The sequence below is a fragment of the Trachypithecus francoisi genome, unplaced genomic scaffold, assembly GCF_009764315.1.
Source record: "Trachypithecus francoisi isolate TF-2019V2 unplaced genomic scaffold, Tfra_2.0 Lachesis_group0, whole genome shotgun sequence".
Lineage (NCBI taxonomy): Eukaryota > Metazoa > Chordata > Mammalia > Primates > Cercopithecidae > Trachypithecus > Trachypithecus francoisi.
Window position 1 is genome coordinate 194,328,279 of NW_022681453.1, and position 18,410 is coordinate 194,346,688.

Genomic DNA, 18,410 nt, shown 5'->3' on the forward strand with positions numbered 1-18,410 from the left:
GCCCGTAACACTTTGTTTCTTGACTCCATGCTCTCAGGGTTCTTCCCGTCTGCTTGCTAGCTCCTCCTCCTGCCCATCCTGTGAATGTTACGGTGCCCAGGCTCGCTCCCCTCTGAAGTGTTTCTAACACATGTGATGAGTTGCTGACATATAACATTTGTTGAGCGTCCTCATGTTCTTCCCTGAGGAAGAACATGTTAAACCACCTTAACATGTATGCTACAGACTGAAACCTTTTTGCCAGAATCAGCTCATTGGCTGCCTCAGTGTTATAAGAAATGGAGGTAGAAGAGGTTGAGTGGCTGGAAAGCGTTGTTAGTGTGCTGATATTTTCCCTCCAATGGCACGTAAAACGAGGTGGGCTTCATGTGAACGCCTTGGAGAGCTTCTGGACTTCTCTGGAACTCCCCGGAGAGCTTCTTGGCTTACCATGTGTGCCCTGGAGTCTGGAGGCCACAGAATGTGATGCTAATGTCTACCAGAAGAAGTCTAAAGGCCCGAGATTGAGGTAGGAGTGGCTGGTCTGGGAGCAGAGCACGGAGAGCTGGTGGGGAGACGGCTGTCCTTCTACCCGGGCAGGTAACAGTTGCCTGGCCCTGTGTGGACAATAGAGAGAGCTGCTTGGAGTCACCTTAAGGGTAACCATCCAGTGAGCTGGCTAGGAGGATCCACGTGGCCCCAGCCAGAAGCGGGTACATCACCGAGGCCAGGGGCTGAGGGAGCAGATGCTGCTTGGGGAGGCTCGCTGCCCTGCCTCTGGAGCGGCGGTCAGGGGTCTCCAGGGCAGAATATTTGTGGACTCTGCAGAAGCACCCCAAGAAGGAATAGCTGGCTTTTGTGCGCCTGCCGTCTCAGGGGTAGCAACAACAGACAACAGCCAGCCTCAGATGACTACAGTCTTCCCCCTAATTTGCTGCCCCTGGATCCAACCTTGGAAGGATCAGAAATTAAGACTAGGAGGGGAGGAGGAGCTAGAAAACGGTGAGAAAGACGACCTCCACCAGCACCTACTTCCTGCAGCCCTGAGGGCCGGGCAGGGGAAAGCTTTACCTTGCATACAAGTTTGGGAGTTTGGGCTTTCAAACCGGGCTGGGCTGGAATTATTTGCTTACGAGACTGAACAGGATTCTTCATGCCAAAACAAAGAGGCTCTCTGTCCACTGTCTGAGAATGAATGGAAAAGCTATAAGACTTGCCTGAAATTTCATCCAGGGCTGGAAAAAATAGCTTACAGGTGAGGTTGAAAGGGACAGGAAGATTAAAGAAGTGGGTTTATCAATAAGCCGGTTGCACAGGCACCAACACAACGGAACCAAAAGCTTATCCCTGAGCAGCCGGACAGAGATGAACAGAGACTCCAGAGACCTGCAGAGGGAGCACAGAGACCTGCAGAGGGAGCACAGAGACCCTGGGGCCAGGGAGGTGGCATGGCCCAAGGGGCAGTCTTGGTCTGAGGACAGGTAGACCCTGAAGGCGATGGGCCAACAGAGTCTGCAGCCAGCAGGCTGAGGGTGCTTGGGAAGGTTTCCCTGAATAACTGGGGACACACTGGTAGTTTCTCTCCCTGTTGGTGTGGTTGTCAGGAGCAGGGTGTGGAGGCTGCCCAAAGGCAAATGAGGGTTCCTGGGGGCCTGTCAGGTAAAGACAGGAGGGTAGCATTGCTCTCCTGGGGAGCCTGAACGCTAAGCCTGAAGCCATGGGCAGTGAGAGTAATCCCCTAGTTTCCTCTGAAAGAAGACTCTTCACTGTCAAACTGCCAAATTAAGAGTTTACATGGGCAACCTGACTTGGAGTTGGGGGGGGGGGTTCCCCTGAGGACTGCAGGGACCTTGTGATGCTGTCTGGGGCACTGGAGAGGTCTTGTATAGGGGTCTGAGAGGAGCTGAATGATAGCAACAGGGTTAACCAAGTCCCAAGAGGAAGGACATTTAGATGCCTCTTGTGCACTTCAGCTAGAATCCCCCTTCCCGAGGTTCAGACCATGTGAGCTCCACTCCAAGGGGCATTTGAAGAGCCACCAGATGGAAGACTGTATTAAAGCAAGACACGTGTTTTCCTGGCACCTGTGTGCCACCTGTGGAAGAGTGGGGTCTGCAGGCACCACATCATCGCACCCTAGACTTGAAGATGGCATTAGTTCTTTCTTGGTGGAGTCCTGTGTGGGAATGACAGCATGAGCTCCAGGCCCATCTGTCCTGTGTTGAGACACACATGCCTGTGTCTTGTTTGGGAAGCTCGGCACATCTAGGGGATTTCAGAGTCACACTTTAGACCCACCGAGCCTCCAGTCTGGCTGCTCGGTCCAAAGGCCTCCCTGGTGCCAGGCCTCTGCAGAGACTCAGTGGGTCATGTCGCATTGCTTTTTCAAAGGGCCACTGGGGAGGCTTCCTTTCAATGGAAAACCAGGCTGTGCAGATGACAGTCAAGGAAAGGAAGGGGTGTTAGGGGAGATCAGACCGACCTCCTGTCCAATGCCTGGATTGTCTCTGTACCACGTTTCCCACACCCCACCCTCAAGCATGCCCCCAACCCCCAAACATCCCTCCTACCCCCAAACAACCCCCCACCTACACTCATTGCCTAAACACCTCCAGGCAGCCCATGCCATCTCCAGACTGTGAACATCACACCTCATTTTGAGCTGAACTTGACTTCTTGGTCCTGGCTCTGTTCTCCGTGGCTGCATGGAACAAGTTGGCTCCCTCAGTCATGCTCCACTCAAGTCTTCTCTCCGGGGTGACTGTGTCCAGCACCTCCGGCCCCATTGGGCAGTCCCTTCACCATTTCCCCCTCTGCCCTCTGAAATTGCATGATGCAATTTCTCCTTTCCTGGGGTTAGGGTTCTTCCGGTTGAAAGCATTCAGAAGGCTCAGCCTACCCGGTAGAGAACTTTGCACCCCTGACATCCACTGACCGTCCTAGGCTTTCCACCCTTGCCTGCGCCTGGGATGTTTGCTGCGGTAGCAGCTGTGTGTGCCATGGGCAAGCCCTTGGCTGGAGAGTGGGCATTTCTCTACCCCTTTATTCTTGGCAGCTAGTCCTGTCCTCTTATAAGAGGCATCACTATGCCATGCACCACTCAGGAAAATCACTGCCAGTTAAGTCACTGATGACCAACTCTGTTTAATTTTCACATCGAGTGTAGGTCATGCCTATCGTGAAAGAAACCGTGTTTCATAGAATAGGATGAAATAGGACAACACAACCTGCCTGGTGACACGAGGGTTCACCTGACAAAGCACATCAGCACTGAGCACAGTGCCCAGGACAGTGGACACTCAGGAAATGCCGTCTGCTTAGATGAAAGCCCCCCGGCAGCTCAGCAATGCCCACCGGCAGACCCCTGCCCACCTCACCTCTCCAGCCCCGTGTCCACCACTTCCTTATGTGTCTGCACTGCCTGCAACCGATGGCTTATGGGGGTGTCCTCTCGTCTCTTCCCGCAGTGCCCCGTCCCCATCGGCCCCCTCTTTCGAATGTCCTCAGCTGTCTCTGCCTTTGGAAGGTCTCCCCTGCCCGTCCCTCCTGTGTCCCTCTCACCTCCCGCGAGTTTCCACACAGCACACAGTCACCGTGTTGCTTATGTACCCTTCACTGGTCTCCTTCCCTAGAACATGACTCTGGGAACAGGGGCTGAATTATCGATCTTGACCTCCAGTTCCTAGCACGGTGCTGGAGCACGATGGGGGCCCAAGAAATGTTTGCCGCGCGAGTGACACCTTTCTCGTGTTCAGCAGTACCTGAATTTGTGTGGTGCGTTAGACTCTAACAGGCTTCTTACAGATCCATTTCCTTACTCCATTAATCTGAGCAGGTCAGGACAGGTGGTGATGTTCCTGTTTTACAGCCAGAAAAAAATGGACCCCTGTTAGGGGACACCCCTGAGTGCACAGAGCCTGCTCAGTGACTGAGCTGGGATTAGAGGCTGGCTCTGGCCTCTTACAAGTTTGGAGTTGATGGGCCCTTGGCTTAGAACAGAGGTGGCAAACTGGCAGCCTGCTGGTCCTATGTGGCCTGTGGACGTGCTCTGGCCCACACAGTGTTTTATTTTGTTTTTGTTTTTGTTTTTAATGTGTGTAAGTTGCCAACACTTAAAAGAATTAAGAGATTTCCCAATTACTAGCTTAAAAATGTAAGCATCTGGCAACCCTGGGCTTGCATCCCCACATGGGTAATTCCTGACATGTCCTGTACTCGCCAGGGCCCCCACCTGCCCCACGTAAGTTTGCAACCCCTGCTTGGAGAAAGAATCCGGCCGTGAGGCCTTGGGGGCCGGCTCTCCATCCTATTCATGGTGTGTCTGTGGCATATAGCTCGGTGCGTGATAGGTCAGCAGTGCTCAGATTAAAAAGAACCGCATGCTGGTGGGCCAGGCCTGGTCTGGCCTCCAGAGAATCCCGTGGGCAGTTGCCAACATGCCTGAGGCTTTGGCTGGGACTTGAGGCCAGCTCCTGCCTTGGCAGGGGTCCTCAGGGTCTGCCTCAGGGTGGGAAGGAAAGAGGTAGAAACAGCTCTTCTCTCCTCCCCAGGACAAAGGCCATGATGGGGTCAAGGAGCTGGACAGCCTAAACAGTGACCGATTGAGAACCGTCCAGCTCAACGTCTGCAGCAGCGAAGAGGTGGAGAAAGTGGTGGAGATCGTCCGCTCGAGCCTGAAGGACCCTGAGAAAGGTCAGGCGCCCCTTTGGGCGGCAGGGGTTGTATGTGCAGCCATTCCAAGGGGCGCTTGCTAAACATCACCTTCCATTGGCTGGCATCCTGCCACCGCACTCCTTTCCTTATTGTTTAGAATCTTCCTCCTGCACGGTAGGAGGAAGGGGATTACACTAAACACACCCATGCAATAGGGCAATGGAAAAATACAGTCAGGAGGTGATTTCAGAGTTCATGGAGTGCTGGGTGGCTACGCACTGATTCAGGTCAGTTCAGCCAACACCCAGTGATGCCCTCTCTGGCCCAGGAGCTGGGTTGGGTGCCAGGGACACAAAGCTGGTCAAGGCACGGTGTGTCCCCAGGACCTCATAGTTCAGCCGAGGGACCGAGTTCAAAATCAAGGAGCCATAGAGAGAGGCAGAGCAGCACAGGAAAGAGGGGTCCGTCCAGCCGTGGGGGTGCAGCGGAAACAGGCCGGTTAAGGCAGATTGTGGCAGAGAGCAGAGATGGTCGTTCCAAGAGGAGGGGAGAGCAGGAACCACAGCTGGGAGCAGCACAGGGAGGGTAGTGGGGGCTGTTTGTCAGGCAGTGGTATTAGCCCAGCACCTCAACATGAGCCATGGGTCAGGTCACATGGAGGGGGTGGTGGCAAAGGAGGGTGGGGAGGGAGGTCTTGGATCCCAGGCGAGGGAGCTTGGCCGGTCTCCTGACCGCACTGGGGAGCCACTGAAGGGGTCATCCTGAGGGAATGGCCTGGTCATTGTGAGACTTGCGAGGCTCTCTCTGAGGACGGCAGTGGCAGTGTGCAGCTGGATTGAACGGGGGAGTTAAGCGTGGGTTCCAGGGTCCAGAGCTAGGGTGGTAGGTGATGGGAAACAGGAAGGGTCAGGTGTGAGGAGTATTGGGAAGGCGAAGCTGGCCGGACTTGGTGACTTGGATGTGGGGATGAGGTGAGACGTGAAGTCTCTGTCCTGGACCCCTGGTGCCCGCCCTGCAGGAGCAGGTTGGGAGATAGTCCTGGACACCTGGTGCCCGCCCTGCAGGAGCAGGTTGGGAGATAGTCCTGGACACCTGGTGCCCGCACTGCAGGAGCAGGTTGGGAGATAGGCAGATGCCGAAGCGCCCACCCTGAGGGAATGTCCAGGCTGGAAGAGCCGGTGGCCACAGCAGGAGGTGACACTGGGAGTCGGGGAGATGCACAGAGGAACCCCTGGGAATGTGAGTGTTTGGGGGTTAGAGGACGGGGAGAGACAGCTGTCAGAGAGGTTGGATACAGTGCTCCAGAAGCTAAACAACAGAAAGTTTGGGGGAGGGGGCAGTACCAGTAGCCAACAGGGTCAAAAGCTACAGAAAGTTCTAGTGGCATAAGGACTAAAATATCCTTCCCGTTCAGCCAGTGGAGGGCCTTGGTGGGAGGAGCTCTGCCTCCAACCGCGGGAGTGCCATTCATGTAGAATACAGCAGTGGAAGATGGAGCTCCTTGGAGCTGGCCACCTAGCAGCATCTGGAGAAGCGAATCTATAACGTTTACCTTTGAGCTCCCTGACAGCCCAGGCAGAAAAAGGATGCCTCATTCAGGCCTCTGCTTTCCCTCAGAATGGGGTGGGGCAGCTCTCAGGTGCTGGGGAAGGAGGAGGAAAGGGCAGTAGTGACCAGATCTCATGCTGGGAGCTCTGCTGAGCCTGTATCAGCCAGAGGGATGTGCTCTCTCAGAGCAGCTGCCTCCGAGGCTGCGTGTGTGGCTATCGGTGACGCTGCTGCTGTGCCTGTCAGTGATGTGCCGTCTCATCAGACCACTGTCCCTCCCATCCTCCCAGCAAGCCATTCACAGGCCCCTCTGTTCTCTGTTCTCACGGAACATCTGTTTAAGAATTCACAGGCAGAGCCCGCGCTCCTGTCCCATTAAGAAAAGGCAGGATGGGTCCCGCTGGGATGATTACCAGCTCAGAACCTGCAGCCTGCTTCGCCGCTCCCTGGCGGTAAACTCTCCCCCCCACCTTCCCTGGGCAGCAGCTATATTGCCTTCATAAACTACTGGGCAGGAAAACAGCTGCATCAGCGTCATAAAGCCATTTGATTATAGTGTGGGTTTTGTGGTGATTTAAAATGCCCAGGGAAAGGCACCATCACCAGAGACCCGAGCAGAGAATGCACCAGGCAGGGCTGCTCAGGCTGGCGGTCCTTGTCCCCTGCCCCTGCCTCTGGGGCAGAACCACTTCCGCTCTGTGTACTGGACTGGCCCAGTAGCCTAACCTGCAAGGCAGGGTGGCCCGGCCCACACAGAGGGGAGACATTCACCCCCTGCCCGGGGATCTGAGCTCACACCCCAGCACCAGCCTGATGCACAAACCTTCCCCTGCGGCTTTTTCCACGCGGTGCATTCTGGAGGGTGAGTAAACCACTCACCATGAACTTCCTTAACCAATACTGCATCTTTTTTTTGGAAAAAGATTTGAAGACGTTTAGGTCTGAAAAAACAGCACCTCTGTCAGATACGCAGTGGTGTGTCCCCCAGCTCCCGCTCTCTCTTTCTTCCCCCTCTCCCTCCCTCTCCTTGCTTCCCCTCTGAGCTCTGCTGTTTCCTGGCCTTGCCTCTGCAATCCCCCCTCAGGCAATGCCGGCTGTGAACTCCAGGTGGCGCCCTCCCAGAGCGTTTCCCCCACGCTGTGGCCGCCCCCGACGCACACCCCACGCAGGACATGTCAGAAGGGTCCTCTCCCCCTTGCCCCACCGAGGGGGCACATTTGAATGGCGAGTTTGATGCCCTGCAGCCTGGCTCTGTGGAACAGTTGTTGCTAAAGCCCAGGGAGCCAGCCACGGTGGGGGGCGAGATGAAGGATTGTCTGGTGAGAGCCGCAGAGCCATCTGCCACCGGCCCCCACCCCCGCAGGACGCTCAGGGACGGGACCTCTGGAGCCTGGGACCAGCCCTCCCTGTCCCCACCTCAGGGGACACCGAGCCAGTGGGCCCGAGAGCTGGCTGTGGGCACGGCCTGATCTTGGCACATCACTTACCAGTCAGTCAGTCCACATTTACTTAGTTAATTAATTCGTTTATTTTTTTTGAGACAGAGTCTTGCTCTGCCGCCTGGGCTGGAGTACAGTGGCGTGATCTCGGCTCACTGCAACTTCTGCATCCCAGGTTCAAGCGATTCTCCTGCCTCACCCTCCCAAGAAGCTGGGATTACAGGCACCTGTCACCACGCCCAGCTCCTTTTTTTTTTTTTTTTTTTTTTTTTAAGTAGAGAAGGGGTTTCACGAGATTGGCCAGGCTGCTGTCAAACTCCTGACCTCAGGTGATCCACCTGCCTTGGCCTCTGAAAGTGCTGGGATTACCGGCATGAGCCACCATGCCCGACCTGGGCTTCACTTCTTATTAGAAATGTGACCTTGGGCTTGCACCTGCCCCCTGTATGGGCCTCAGCTTGCTCATCTGTGAAGTGGGAGAGTGATCTGAATGCCTGTCCAGCGCTCACGCCTGGATCAGACCACTACAAGAGCATGGGAAGAATTTCAACACAAGTTGCTGTCAGGCTGACGGGGCAGCAAAACACACGCAGAGGAGTAAGCGAGAAGCCTGGGAAAGGCCTGGCCTACCATGCTGCGGGATGGAGACCATAGAGCAGGAAGTGACTGATGGGGGGGTCAACCTGAGGTGGGATGGAGACCATAGAGCAGGAAGTGACTGATGGGGGCGTCCGCGTGAGAGGGGATGAAGACCATAGAGCAGGAAGTGACTGATGTAGGGGAGGGGGGTCAGCCTGAAGGGGGATGGAGACCATAGAGCAGGAAGTGACTGATGGGGGGGTCTGCCTGAGGGGTGGGGTGAAGATGGAGGTGGAGAAGCGAGTGAGACAAGGAGACCCAGGAGGAGGCTTCTCCAGCAGCCCAGGAGAGAGGACCCAAGCGAGTGCCAGTGGAAACAGGAAGGAATAACCGACCCAGCAGAGGAAACAAGCAACAGCCTGGGGCGTGGGGGCTTTGTCCTCAGACAGATCTGGGTACGGGGGGTGAGGTCTTGGCGTACCACCCTGGAGACCTGGAGAGTGCAGAGTGAGGACAGCTGAGGGCTGGGACCCAGTGTGGTATGGAAGGGAGATGGAGAGGATAGTGTGTGTGTGTGTGTGTGTGTGTGTGTGTGTGTGTGTGTGTTTGAGATGGAGTCTTGCTCTGTCACCCAGGCTGGAGTGCCGTGGCATGATCCCAGCTCATTGCAACCTCTGTCTCCTGGGTTCAAGCGATTCTCCTGCCTCAGCTTCCCGAGTAGCTGGGATTACAGGTGCCCGCCACCATGCCTGGCTAATCTTTGTATTACAGGACAGAGTGTGTTCTTGGAAGCCTGGCGTGGAGGGAGGGAGAGCAGGTAGCATAGTTACAGAAGGATCTTCGGGTATGGAAATGTGGCATTTGTAGACATTAATCTAACACACATTTGTGTGTATCGAACTGAAGGGCTGGAGTCATGGGCAATGGAAAAGCTGAAGTTGCGTAAAAGAGAGAGAAGGATCAGTGTCTATGGTCTCGAAGACGATGTGGAAGTGTCAGCCATGAGGGGTGGGGAGCGGCCTGCTGCTCCTCCTGGGAAGAGAAGAGGGTGGAGACTCAGGGCACGTCTGCAGGGAGACAGTGGGAGCTCTGGGGTCGTTGTGGATGACGCTGATCCTGTCATCTGAGCGAGGTCACAGGTGAGACCTAGAGCAGGGAGACACCCACAGGGTTTGGTGGAGAGTGGGAGTGAGCTCTTCATGGACACTGTGTTAACCAGCAATTTCCTTTCCCTAATAAATGCCCTTAATTCTCCGTAATTGAAGGAGAAGGCACCAGAGGGCAGTGAATGAAGCTTTAATTTGGGTAACACGGAAGGAAAGCAGCTAGAGACCAATTACTCTGTCATTTACACAAACTCATTTCCATGATTAACTTGGAAAATGAAGCAGCACCGAGTTCCCACAAGCAGGGATGGTCCCAGGACAGGAGCTCTGCTCTGAGGCTGCGCCTTGGGAAGGAGCACGGGGCTTTTGCCACGGGAGACTGAAGCTGAGGGTTTCCACAACAAAGAGGCAGGGCCCAGCTCTGTCCTGAGGCTCTGACCCATCCAGCCTTTGCACCCCAAAAAACTGAACTCAGAGAGGTCCCTGCAAAACACAGCTGCCTCCTCGTGCCTGCCTCCCCTGTGATTTCCCTGGCTTCTGGCAAGAGAACAGAAGATGTGAGCGAAAGCTCAGAGGCAGAGATGAGTAAACAGGAACGGGGTGTAAAACTCAGGCTGTGGGGATAGGATGGGGTGGAGTGGAGTGGAAGTGGAGATTTGAGGTGAGGTGAGATTCAAAGCTGGAGGACACGGCAGGCTGGGTCATGGTGGGCCCAGAGAATCGAGCCAGGCAGATGTGGCATGAGCACTGGACATTCTAGACGTAAGGGAGGGTGGCAGTTAGCACTTTAGGCCTCTTTACCTCCTGTCATTCCTGAGTGACTCTAGAAAGTTTCTTGAGAGCACTGGCCAAGAGGCTGGGAAGTCACAGGAAAGGAGTGGAAAGGAGACTGGCCTGCAGGCTGATGGGCAATGCCTTGGGCCAATGCCCCGTGGTCACCGCACACCGATCCCTCTCCTGTCCAGGGATGTGGGGCCTCGTTAACAACGCCGGCATCTCCACGTTCGGGGAGGTGGAGTTCACCAGCATGGAGACCTACAAGGAGGTGGCAGAGGTGAACCTGTGGGGCACAGTGCGGATGACGAAATCCTTTCTCCCCCTCATCCGAAGGGCCAAAGGTGAGTGGGAAAGGGAGCTCCCTCCTGCCCCTGAACCGGCCCCACAGGTTCATCTTTGCTCAGAATGGACATACCTGTCCCAGCAGCTCCAACGTCCACAACTCAGCAAGGGTGGTCCCAGGGGCTATGCTGGGCCTGGGGTGATGGTGGGCAGAGGGGCTGTGGCCGGGTAGCGGGAAAGAGGTGTGTGGCTTTCAGGAAGTAGAGCAGGTAAGAGGTCAGTGGTCTATGCAGCAAAAGCTTCAAGATTTTAGCAGCCACCCACTCTGGGAACCTAATCTATAGAGAGAATCACCCTTTGCACAAAGCCGTGTGTATACATCTTTGTATCAATCGGGTGTGGTTAAGTAAAATTTGGCATATTCATTCTATGGTTATTTATACTGTAGTTTAAAAGATGAGATCATTGTGCTATTAGGAAACAATAGTAGTAATCAAGATTAGAAATTCGGAAAACGAAGAAAACACTCAAACCATGTGGGTGGCCAGATATGAGCAAACCACTTCAGAAGTCGTTGACCTGGATTTTTCCGTGACATGGCAAACAACTGTGGCAAAAAGGGTAAGATCCATACATCTATGGTGACGTCCTAGCAACAATCGGCATGAACACGGAGGGCAGCTGTAGGATTTTAGATGAAAACCCCAACCCTTCAGTGACTTCAAAGAGTTTTCTGAAAGGTGCCTCCACCCAGGATGGGCCGAGTTCCTCCCCGGTACACACCTGGATGGGCCGAGTTCCTCCCCAGGCACACACCTGGATGGGCCGAGTTCCTTCCCGGGCACACACCTGGATGGGCCGAGTTCCTTCCCGGGCACACACCTGGATGGGCCGAGTTCCTTCCCGGGCACACACCTGGATGGGCCGAGTTCCTTCCCGGGCACACACCTGGATGGGCCGAGTTCCTTCTCGGGCACACACCTGGATGGGCCGAGTTCCTTCCCGGGCACACACCTGGATGGGCCGAGTTCCTTCCCGGGCACACACCAGGATGGGCCGAGTTCCTTCCCGGGCACACACCTGGATGGGCTGAGTTCCTTCTCGGGCACACACCTGGATGGGCTGAGTTCCTTCCCGGGCACACACCTAGATGGGCTGAGTTCCTTCCCGGGCACACACCTGGATGGGCTGAGTTCCTTCCCCGGCACACACCTGGATGGGCTGAGTTCCTTCCCGAGTACAAACCTATAGGGAAAACTGGTCGCAGATCCGCCTGGGCTTCCCCAGCTGGGCCAAATGCAATCCCTTTCCAACCCCTCTGTTCCCAAGGCCAGGAGGAGCTGCAGGAGGCCCCTGATGCCCCCAGGTTGGGCCTGTGGCTGAGGGCCTTTGGAGGAAGAGGAGTAGGGGGGTCACCACACTCTCCCAATGCCCAGGACTCTCTCCTCATGTCCTAGTCCTGAAGTCAGGTTCAGAAACCCTGCCCCTGCCCCTGCCTGCTGCTCTGTTTTCCAGGCTGTCCTGGGCTCCACCCAGGCTCCACCCTACCAGGGTGGAATGGAGTTGGGAGTTGATTCTAACAGCACAGGTCATGTCCTCTTTCAGGGCCATCTGAGGGCTCCCTCCCAGCTGCAGCCCCAGGTACTTCCTCCTCTGCGCTCCAACCCCTATTACCAGTGTTACGATCAGTGGATAGACACTTGGCCTTAGTGTGTTACTTATCTGCACATCGTACTACTGGAGCTGGATTTTAAGCTCCATAAGGGGAAGAGGAAGCTTTTAGGCTGTATTTCTCCCTAACCAGCACCAGACCTTGCCTATAGTGAAAGCTCAGATCCACACAGACAGCTGTCTCGCTTCCCACTTCTCCCCTTGTGTTTTCAACTCAAATTATCACCGCATCGGGCTTGATCTGGTTTTTGAGTCAGTTGTGTGTTGCCCATCACACTGTGCCCTCCTGCTTCTCACTCACTTGTCCTCCCCTGTCCTGCCTGGCACAGCCAGGTTCCCAGGGAAGATCAGGGGTGCCGATGCTGATGTGTGGGTCTGAGCTGGCCTTGCCTACTGAATGAGAAGGCTCCTGGGTGAGTCAGAAGTGGTTCCAGCCAAGCCTCTGGAGACACGCCTGACTTCTGCCCTCTGTGTCCTAGGGCAGTGCCGCTTAGCAGGTATCTCTGTCTCCCTCTGTAGGCCGCGTCGTCAATATCAGCAGCATGCTGGGCCGCATGGCCAACCCGGCCCGCTCCCCGTACTGCATCACCAAGTTCGGGGTGGAGGCCTTCTCAGACTGCCTGCGCTATGAGATGCACTCCCTGGGTGTGAAGGTCAGTGTGGTGGAGCCCGGCAACTTCATCGTTGCCACCAGCCTCTACAGCCCCGAGAGCATTCAGGCCATCGCCAAGAAGATGTGGGACGAGCTGCCTGAGGTCGTGCGCAAGGACTACGGCAAGAAGTACTTTGATGAAAAGATCGCCAAGATGGAGACCTACTGCAGCAGTGGCTCCACAGACACGTCCCCTGTCATGGATGCCGTCACACACGCCCTGACCGCCACCACCCCCTACACCCGCTACCACCCCATGGACTACTACTGGTGGCTGCGAATGCAGATCATGACCCACTTGCCTGGAGCCATCTCTGACATGATCTACATCCGCTGAAGAGTCTCTGTGGCCTCTGTCAGGGATCCCTGGTGGAAGGGGAGGGGAGGGAGGAACCCACATAGTCAACTCTTGATTATCCACGTGTGGATTATCCACCACTCCAGGAAGACCCATGACTGGTTTTAACATTAACCAAAGGGAATAACCCAACCTGACTTGTTTGCATAGCGAGTGACTTGGGCCTTCACAAGCAGGGTGTGGAGTGGCAGGCCGGGGCCCCTAAATCTCAGGGCAAACATGGTGAATCTGTCTCTCTGGAGATCATTTCATACAGCGATTTCGAGAAAAGATCTGTATATTAAAAACAGATTTATTATAGAATGGAATCAAAACTCCTTTATATCTTCAAGCCAAATTATCACTTTAAAAAATTATCTCATTTGATCCTTAAGCCAGCCTCATGAATAAAAAGGACAGATTTTTTTCTTTTGTACATGAAGCATTTGCAGCTTAAAGAGGATGCATGAAATAACCCTTTTATTGCTTATAAATAGTGCCAGTCATGTGTTCCTGCCACTGCTGTGGAAACACTTCACATTTTGCATTCCAGGACTGTTATGGATACATTTGCCCAAGAATCTTCTGACTAACTCTGTGTCCTCATCTGAGCCACACATACCAAGTGCCCACCGGTACCTCTGCATATCCATGGTGCTGTGTGACTGGCCAGCCAGCAGCCAGTGACTCAGAGCTGGCTGTATGGAGGGGGTGGGAATGTTTCTGGAGATTTTTTAATTTGTTTATTATTATTATTTTTTTCAGACTCTTGCTTAGTCTCCCAGGCTGGAGTGCAATGGCACCATCTCGGCTCACTGCAGCCTCCGCCTCCCTAGTTCAAGCAATTCTCCTGCCTCAGCCTCCCGAGTAGCTGTGGTTATAGGCACCTGCCACCACACCTGGCTAATTTTTATAGTAGAAATGGGGTTTCACCATGTTGGGTAGGCTGGTGTCGAACCGCTGACTTCAAGTGATCCGCCCGCCTCAGCCCCCCAAAGTGCTGGGATTACAGGTGTGAGCCGCCGCATCTGCCCTGGAGATTTTTACTTGAGATTTTAACATCCTCTTTTAGGACTTAGGATAGACTTGTGTGGAGGTGCTCTCTGGCTGACAGGATAGGTTGTTACTGGTTTGGGTCTGCTTGGTTTTGCCTTGGCTGGGGCCAGTGTCGATGGGGCAGGCTTGGCAGGAGCAGTGGTGCCATGGCGGGGCACTGTGGCATCTTCTCCCCTAGCAGTGGATTTGGGGTCCCTGCTTGCCTCACATGGTGCTTACACATATGCACGCATGCATGCACACACACACACACACACACCCTGGTCTGCAGTGTCCCTGCTTGCCTCACATGGTGCTTACACATATGCACGCGTGCATGCGCACACACACACACACCCTGGTCTGCAGTGTCCCTGCTTGCCTCACATGGTGCTTACACATATGCACGCGTGCATGCACACACACACACACACACACACACACACACACCCTGGTCTGCAGTGTTCCTGCTTGCCTCACATGGTGCTTACACATACGGATGCGTGCATGTGCACACACACACACACACCTGGTCTGCAGTGTCCCTGCTTGCCTCACATGGTGCTTACACATATGCACGCGTACACACACACACACACACACACACCCTGGTCTGCAGGGCTTCAGCCTGGCCTTCATTCCCGCCTCGGCCTTGTTTTCAATTAAGAAGTGATGCCACTTTAGGCAGAGTCTGCATGATCACTTCTTGGGTTTGAGTTTGAAAGCTGCCATCCCTGCAACTGCCCAGGGCCTGTATGTTTGGACCAAAACCAAACCCCGCTGTCCTCCAGGTGGCTTTAGGCCTAGGGCAGAATCCCACGCGCCAGCCTTACCAATCAGACCATGACTGACATTTCCGCCTCTCCCCGGGCGGGCTGGGCCTGCCGGTAGAGGGCGCCCGCCTCCTCCGCAGCCGGCGCCGGCCTCCAGTGCCCCGACTCCCGAGCTGCCACCCGAGCCTGAGGTTTCTCTCGGCCTTCGGGATTCTCACCTCGGAAACTGGGAACAAAGAAGCAAGAAACACCCCTTTAGAAACAGTGTTCTCGCTCTTCCAGCAGCTGCCTGGCCCGAACCTGGAGTCTGGTGCCAGGAGAAGGCAGAAGAACCCGGGCAGCTGGAGTGGGCTCTGGGGTTCAGGCGCTCACACAATGGGCAAATTCAGCTTGCCTCTGGGGCCTTTGTCCCCGCTGTCTTCAAACAGGGATCCCCTGTCCCAGCTCCCCTAGGAGGAGGGAGCGGAGGCAGGCAGGGATCCAGAGCCCAGAGGGGGACGCTTGGTGGCCATTGCATTTACATAACAATAGGGTGCTTTTGTACCGTGGACCTTGTTCTAGCAGGACCCTTTCGGAATTGCATTTTTACATTTTGGGCGAATTTGTTTTCGTGCTGAAGTTTATTGAAGGAAAACAGATGGAGCCTTGGAGTTGCACGTGTGCATCCCTGCCTGGGAACTAGAGGAAGGGGGGCCACATACTCTGGGTCCGGATCAACAGACCCGAACGTCAGAGAAGCTGCATATGCATATGCGTCTATTGGAATCTTCTGAGTAAGCCAGAACTGCTGAGCCAGCCTACATAGGCTGTTCTGGTTTTTAATCATTTCCAGAGATTGAAAAGCCCAGACTACTATCCCTCCAAATAACTGCAGTGCTAACTCAAACCTTATATTTACCATTTGCTTTCTGGCAGCTTAGAACCTGCTGGGGCGGCCGGGCGCGGTGGCTCAAGCCTGTAATCCCAGCACTTTGGGAGGCCCAGGCGAGTGGATCGCCTGAGGGCAGGAGTTCAAGACCAGCCTGGCCAACATGGTGAAACCCTGTCTCTACTAAAAGTATAAAAATTAGCCAGGTGTGGTGGTGGGCACCTGTAATCTCAGCTACTCGGGAGGCTGAGGCAGGAGAATCGACTGAACCCGGAGGTGGAGGTTGCAGTGAGCCAAGATCATGCCACTGCACTCCAGCCTGCGCGACAGAGTGAGACTGTCTCAAAAAAAAAAAAAAAAAAGAATAGAAAAAAAAGATAGGAGGACAAAACAGAGGTGCATATTCCCATTTTATAGATGACATAACTGAGGCCCAAAGAGGGGAAGTGACTCACTTAGTGTCACAGTAAATCCAGGGCAGAACAAAAGTCTCCTGAATGGCACTCTTCACTATCACATTACACTGTGGCTCGCAACAGCCCTGGAAGCGAAGCCAGTTGGGGTCACCAGGCACTTAGACCCTCACTGTTTGTCTGCTAGCCCAGAGCCGCTCCTTCTTGTCAGAGTAAGGGGTCGGGAGGAGGCCTTTGCCTGTGCGGACCCATGGTCTGGTGACTCCAGCCAGCACAAACCCTTCCCTTGATGGTTGGAGGCTGGGGAAGGGCTTTTTGTGAGACGCTCCTGACAATGTCTTGTTGTTACAGAGCACCTGCTGTGCCTAGCATTCCACCTGGGGCCAAGAGGCTATGTGAGCAGGTGACAGCCACACAGGCTGTCCCCACACAGGTGGCTGGCCCCGCCTGTCACAAGCTGCTAGGGCTGCCCCCTTGCCACCCATGACAGCAGGTCTGACGAAGACTCCCCACTTGGGAGGTCTGTTCACTGCCTACATTTCGAACAGGGCCTGGCTCTGCAAACCTGTGCGGACCGTTTTAATACAGGAGCCAACATGAGTGAGCAGAGGCTCCCCTGGCTCAGGCAGCCCCAGGCAGGGTTGGCCAGACAGCAACCAGGCACGGGTACGCAGTGCAGGTCCTGCGACCCAGCCACTGCTGCTGCCTCTCACCTGATTCTCACAGCAACCCTGGCAGGTAGGCAGGGTGGGGTTATCTTATTTTACGGAAACAGGCTTCCTCAAGTCTGTCACCAAGTCAGGGATAGAGCTGGGTGTCAAGCCAGATCTAACCTCCAGCCCAGAGCTGGTGATGTGGAAAATCAGGGCAGATGGCACCAGGATCTAAAATAGGGAGGGAAAAAGACCTTGGTTACGTCACAGCGAGGAGACGCTCAGCCTACGCAGCGGGAGCCGCAGGGTCCTGCCACTCGAGCCAGCCCCTCCTTCCCTTCCCTTTTGGGCTCTGAGCACTGCCCCCTGCAAGAGAATGTACTGGAGGAACCCCAGTGTCCTTCCAGCGGGAAGTCTGCTCTGTCAAGGCCAAGGGCAGGCTCTAGAAATGCAAAGACCAAGCAGGCAGAGCCGGATTCCGGAGCTGCCTTCCAAGGGCTGGAGGGTTATATGAGCGCAGCGCTTGAGAAGTGAGTGATGATTTCTGCTCAAAGAGATGGAGCAAGAGGGCTGAGGGCTCTGGTGCTCGGGGGGAGATGAAACGATCCCACAACATGAGGCCTCTGTGGTGTGTGCGGGCACTAAGGAAGGGTGACCTGTGAGTGGCGCGTTCAGAGGCACAGGGTGGGCAGCTAGCTATTGGGCAAGGGACCAGGGCTGGGACAGGCTGCCAGGACCCCCACAACCCCAGGGGAGAAAGGCCACTCAGCCATCATCATGCCTGACTCCCAGGCTCCCGCATGAGGTACCTGCTAGCCAGGGCTTGAAGCCCTCCGGTGACAGGGAGCGCATTACTTCCTAAGAGGCCATTTCCTTGGTTCAGAAACATTTATCTGAAGACTGAGCTGAAATCTACCACGTCACTTAACGTTTTTGGCACCTGGTTATGACCCAGACCTGCACAGAATAATTTAACCCTTCTGATATAGACTTCCAGATATTTGGAAAGGCCAAGTCAGGTTTAAGAGCTCAGTCTCCCATTTGACAAGATTTCCATCTCCTCGCTGTCAGAACAGAAGGTTTCAGCTGTGGTTATCCAAGCCCTCATTCTTGATGATATACACCAGGCTGAATGGTCATTAGAGTCCCCCTCAAGCAGCCAAGCGCTTTGAGACAGGTTTACTACCTTTGGTGAGATGCTGATGCTCCTCACATGCACATGCTCCTCCCAACTACCCAAGTGAGTGCATGGCAAATCTCTCACCTGATCCTCATAAACAGCTTATATGTAAGGCAGTACCATTGTCTGCATTTTACAAATAAGGAAACTGAGCCTCAGGGAGGTGAAGCAATTTGCCCAAAATCACAGAGCCAGGAAACGAGGGAGCCAAGATTCAGACCCTGCAAGATCCAGACCCCACAAGATCCAGACCCCGGCCATCTGGCTTCTCTCTCTTTTTTTTTTTTTTTTGAGATAGAGTCGTGATCTGTCACCCAGGCTGGAGCGCAGTGGTGCGATCTCAGCTCACTGCAACCTCTGCCTCCCAAGTTCAAATGATTCTCCTGCCTCAACCGCCTAAGTAGCTGGGATCACAGGTGTGCACCACCATGACTGGCTAATTTTTTTTTTTTTTTTTTAGTACAG

General features: G+C 54.7%; 1 protein-coding gene across 7 annotated transcripts in view; it reads left to right on the top strand.

The window, feature by feature from the left end:
• The window catches only part of BDH1 (3-hydroxybutyrate dehydrogenase 1), a 62,927-nt gene extending 49,576 nt beyond the window's left edge, over positions 1–13,351 (top strand). For 5 of the 7 annotated variants that reach the window (XM_033213117.1, XM_033213116.1, XM_033213120.1 and 2 more), the window contains exons 5-8: positions 4,530–4,671; positions 10,270–10,422; positions 11,969–12,004; positions 12,554–13,351. In XM_033213117.1, the coding sequence (XP_033069008.1) occupies positions 4,530–4,671; positions 10,270–10,422; positions 11,969–12,004; positions 12,554–13,023 (801 nt within the window). In that variant the 3' untranslated portion in view covers positions 13,024–13,351. The remainder of the gene's footprint in view (positions 1–4,529; positions 4,672–10,269; positions 10,423–11,968; positions 12,005–12,553) is intronic. The other 2 variants (XM_033213122.1, XM_033213123.1) reach the window with 2 other exon arrangements.
• The last annotated feature ends 5,059 nt before the right edge of the window (positions 13,352–18,410 follow it).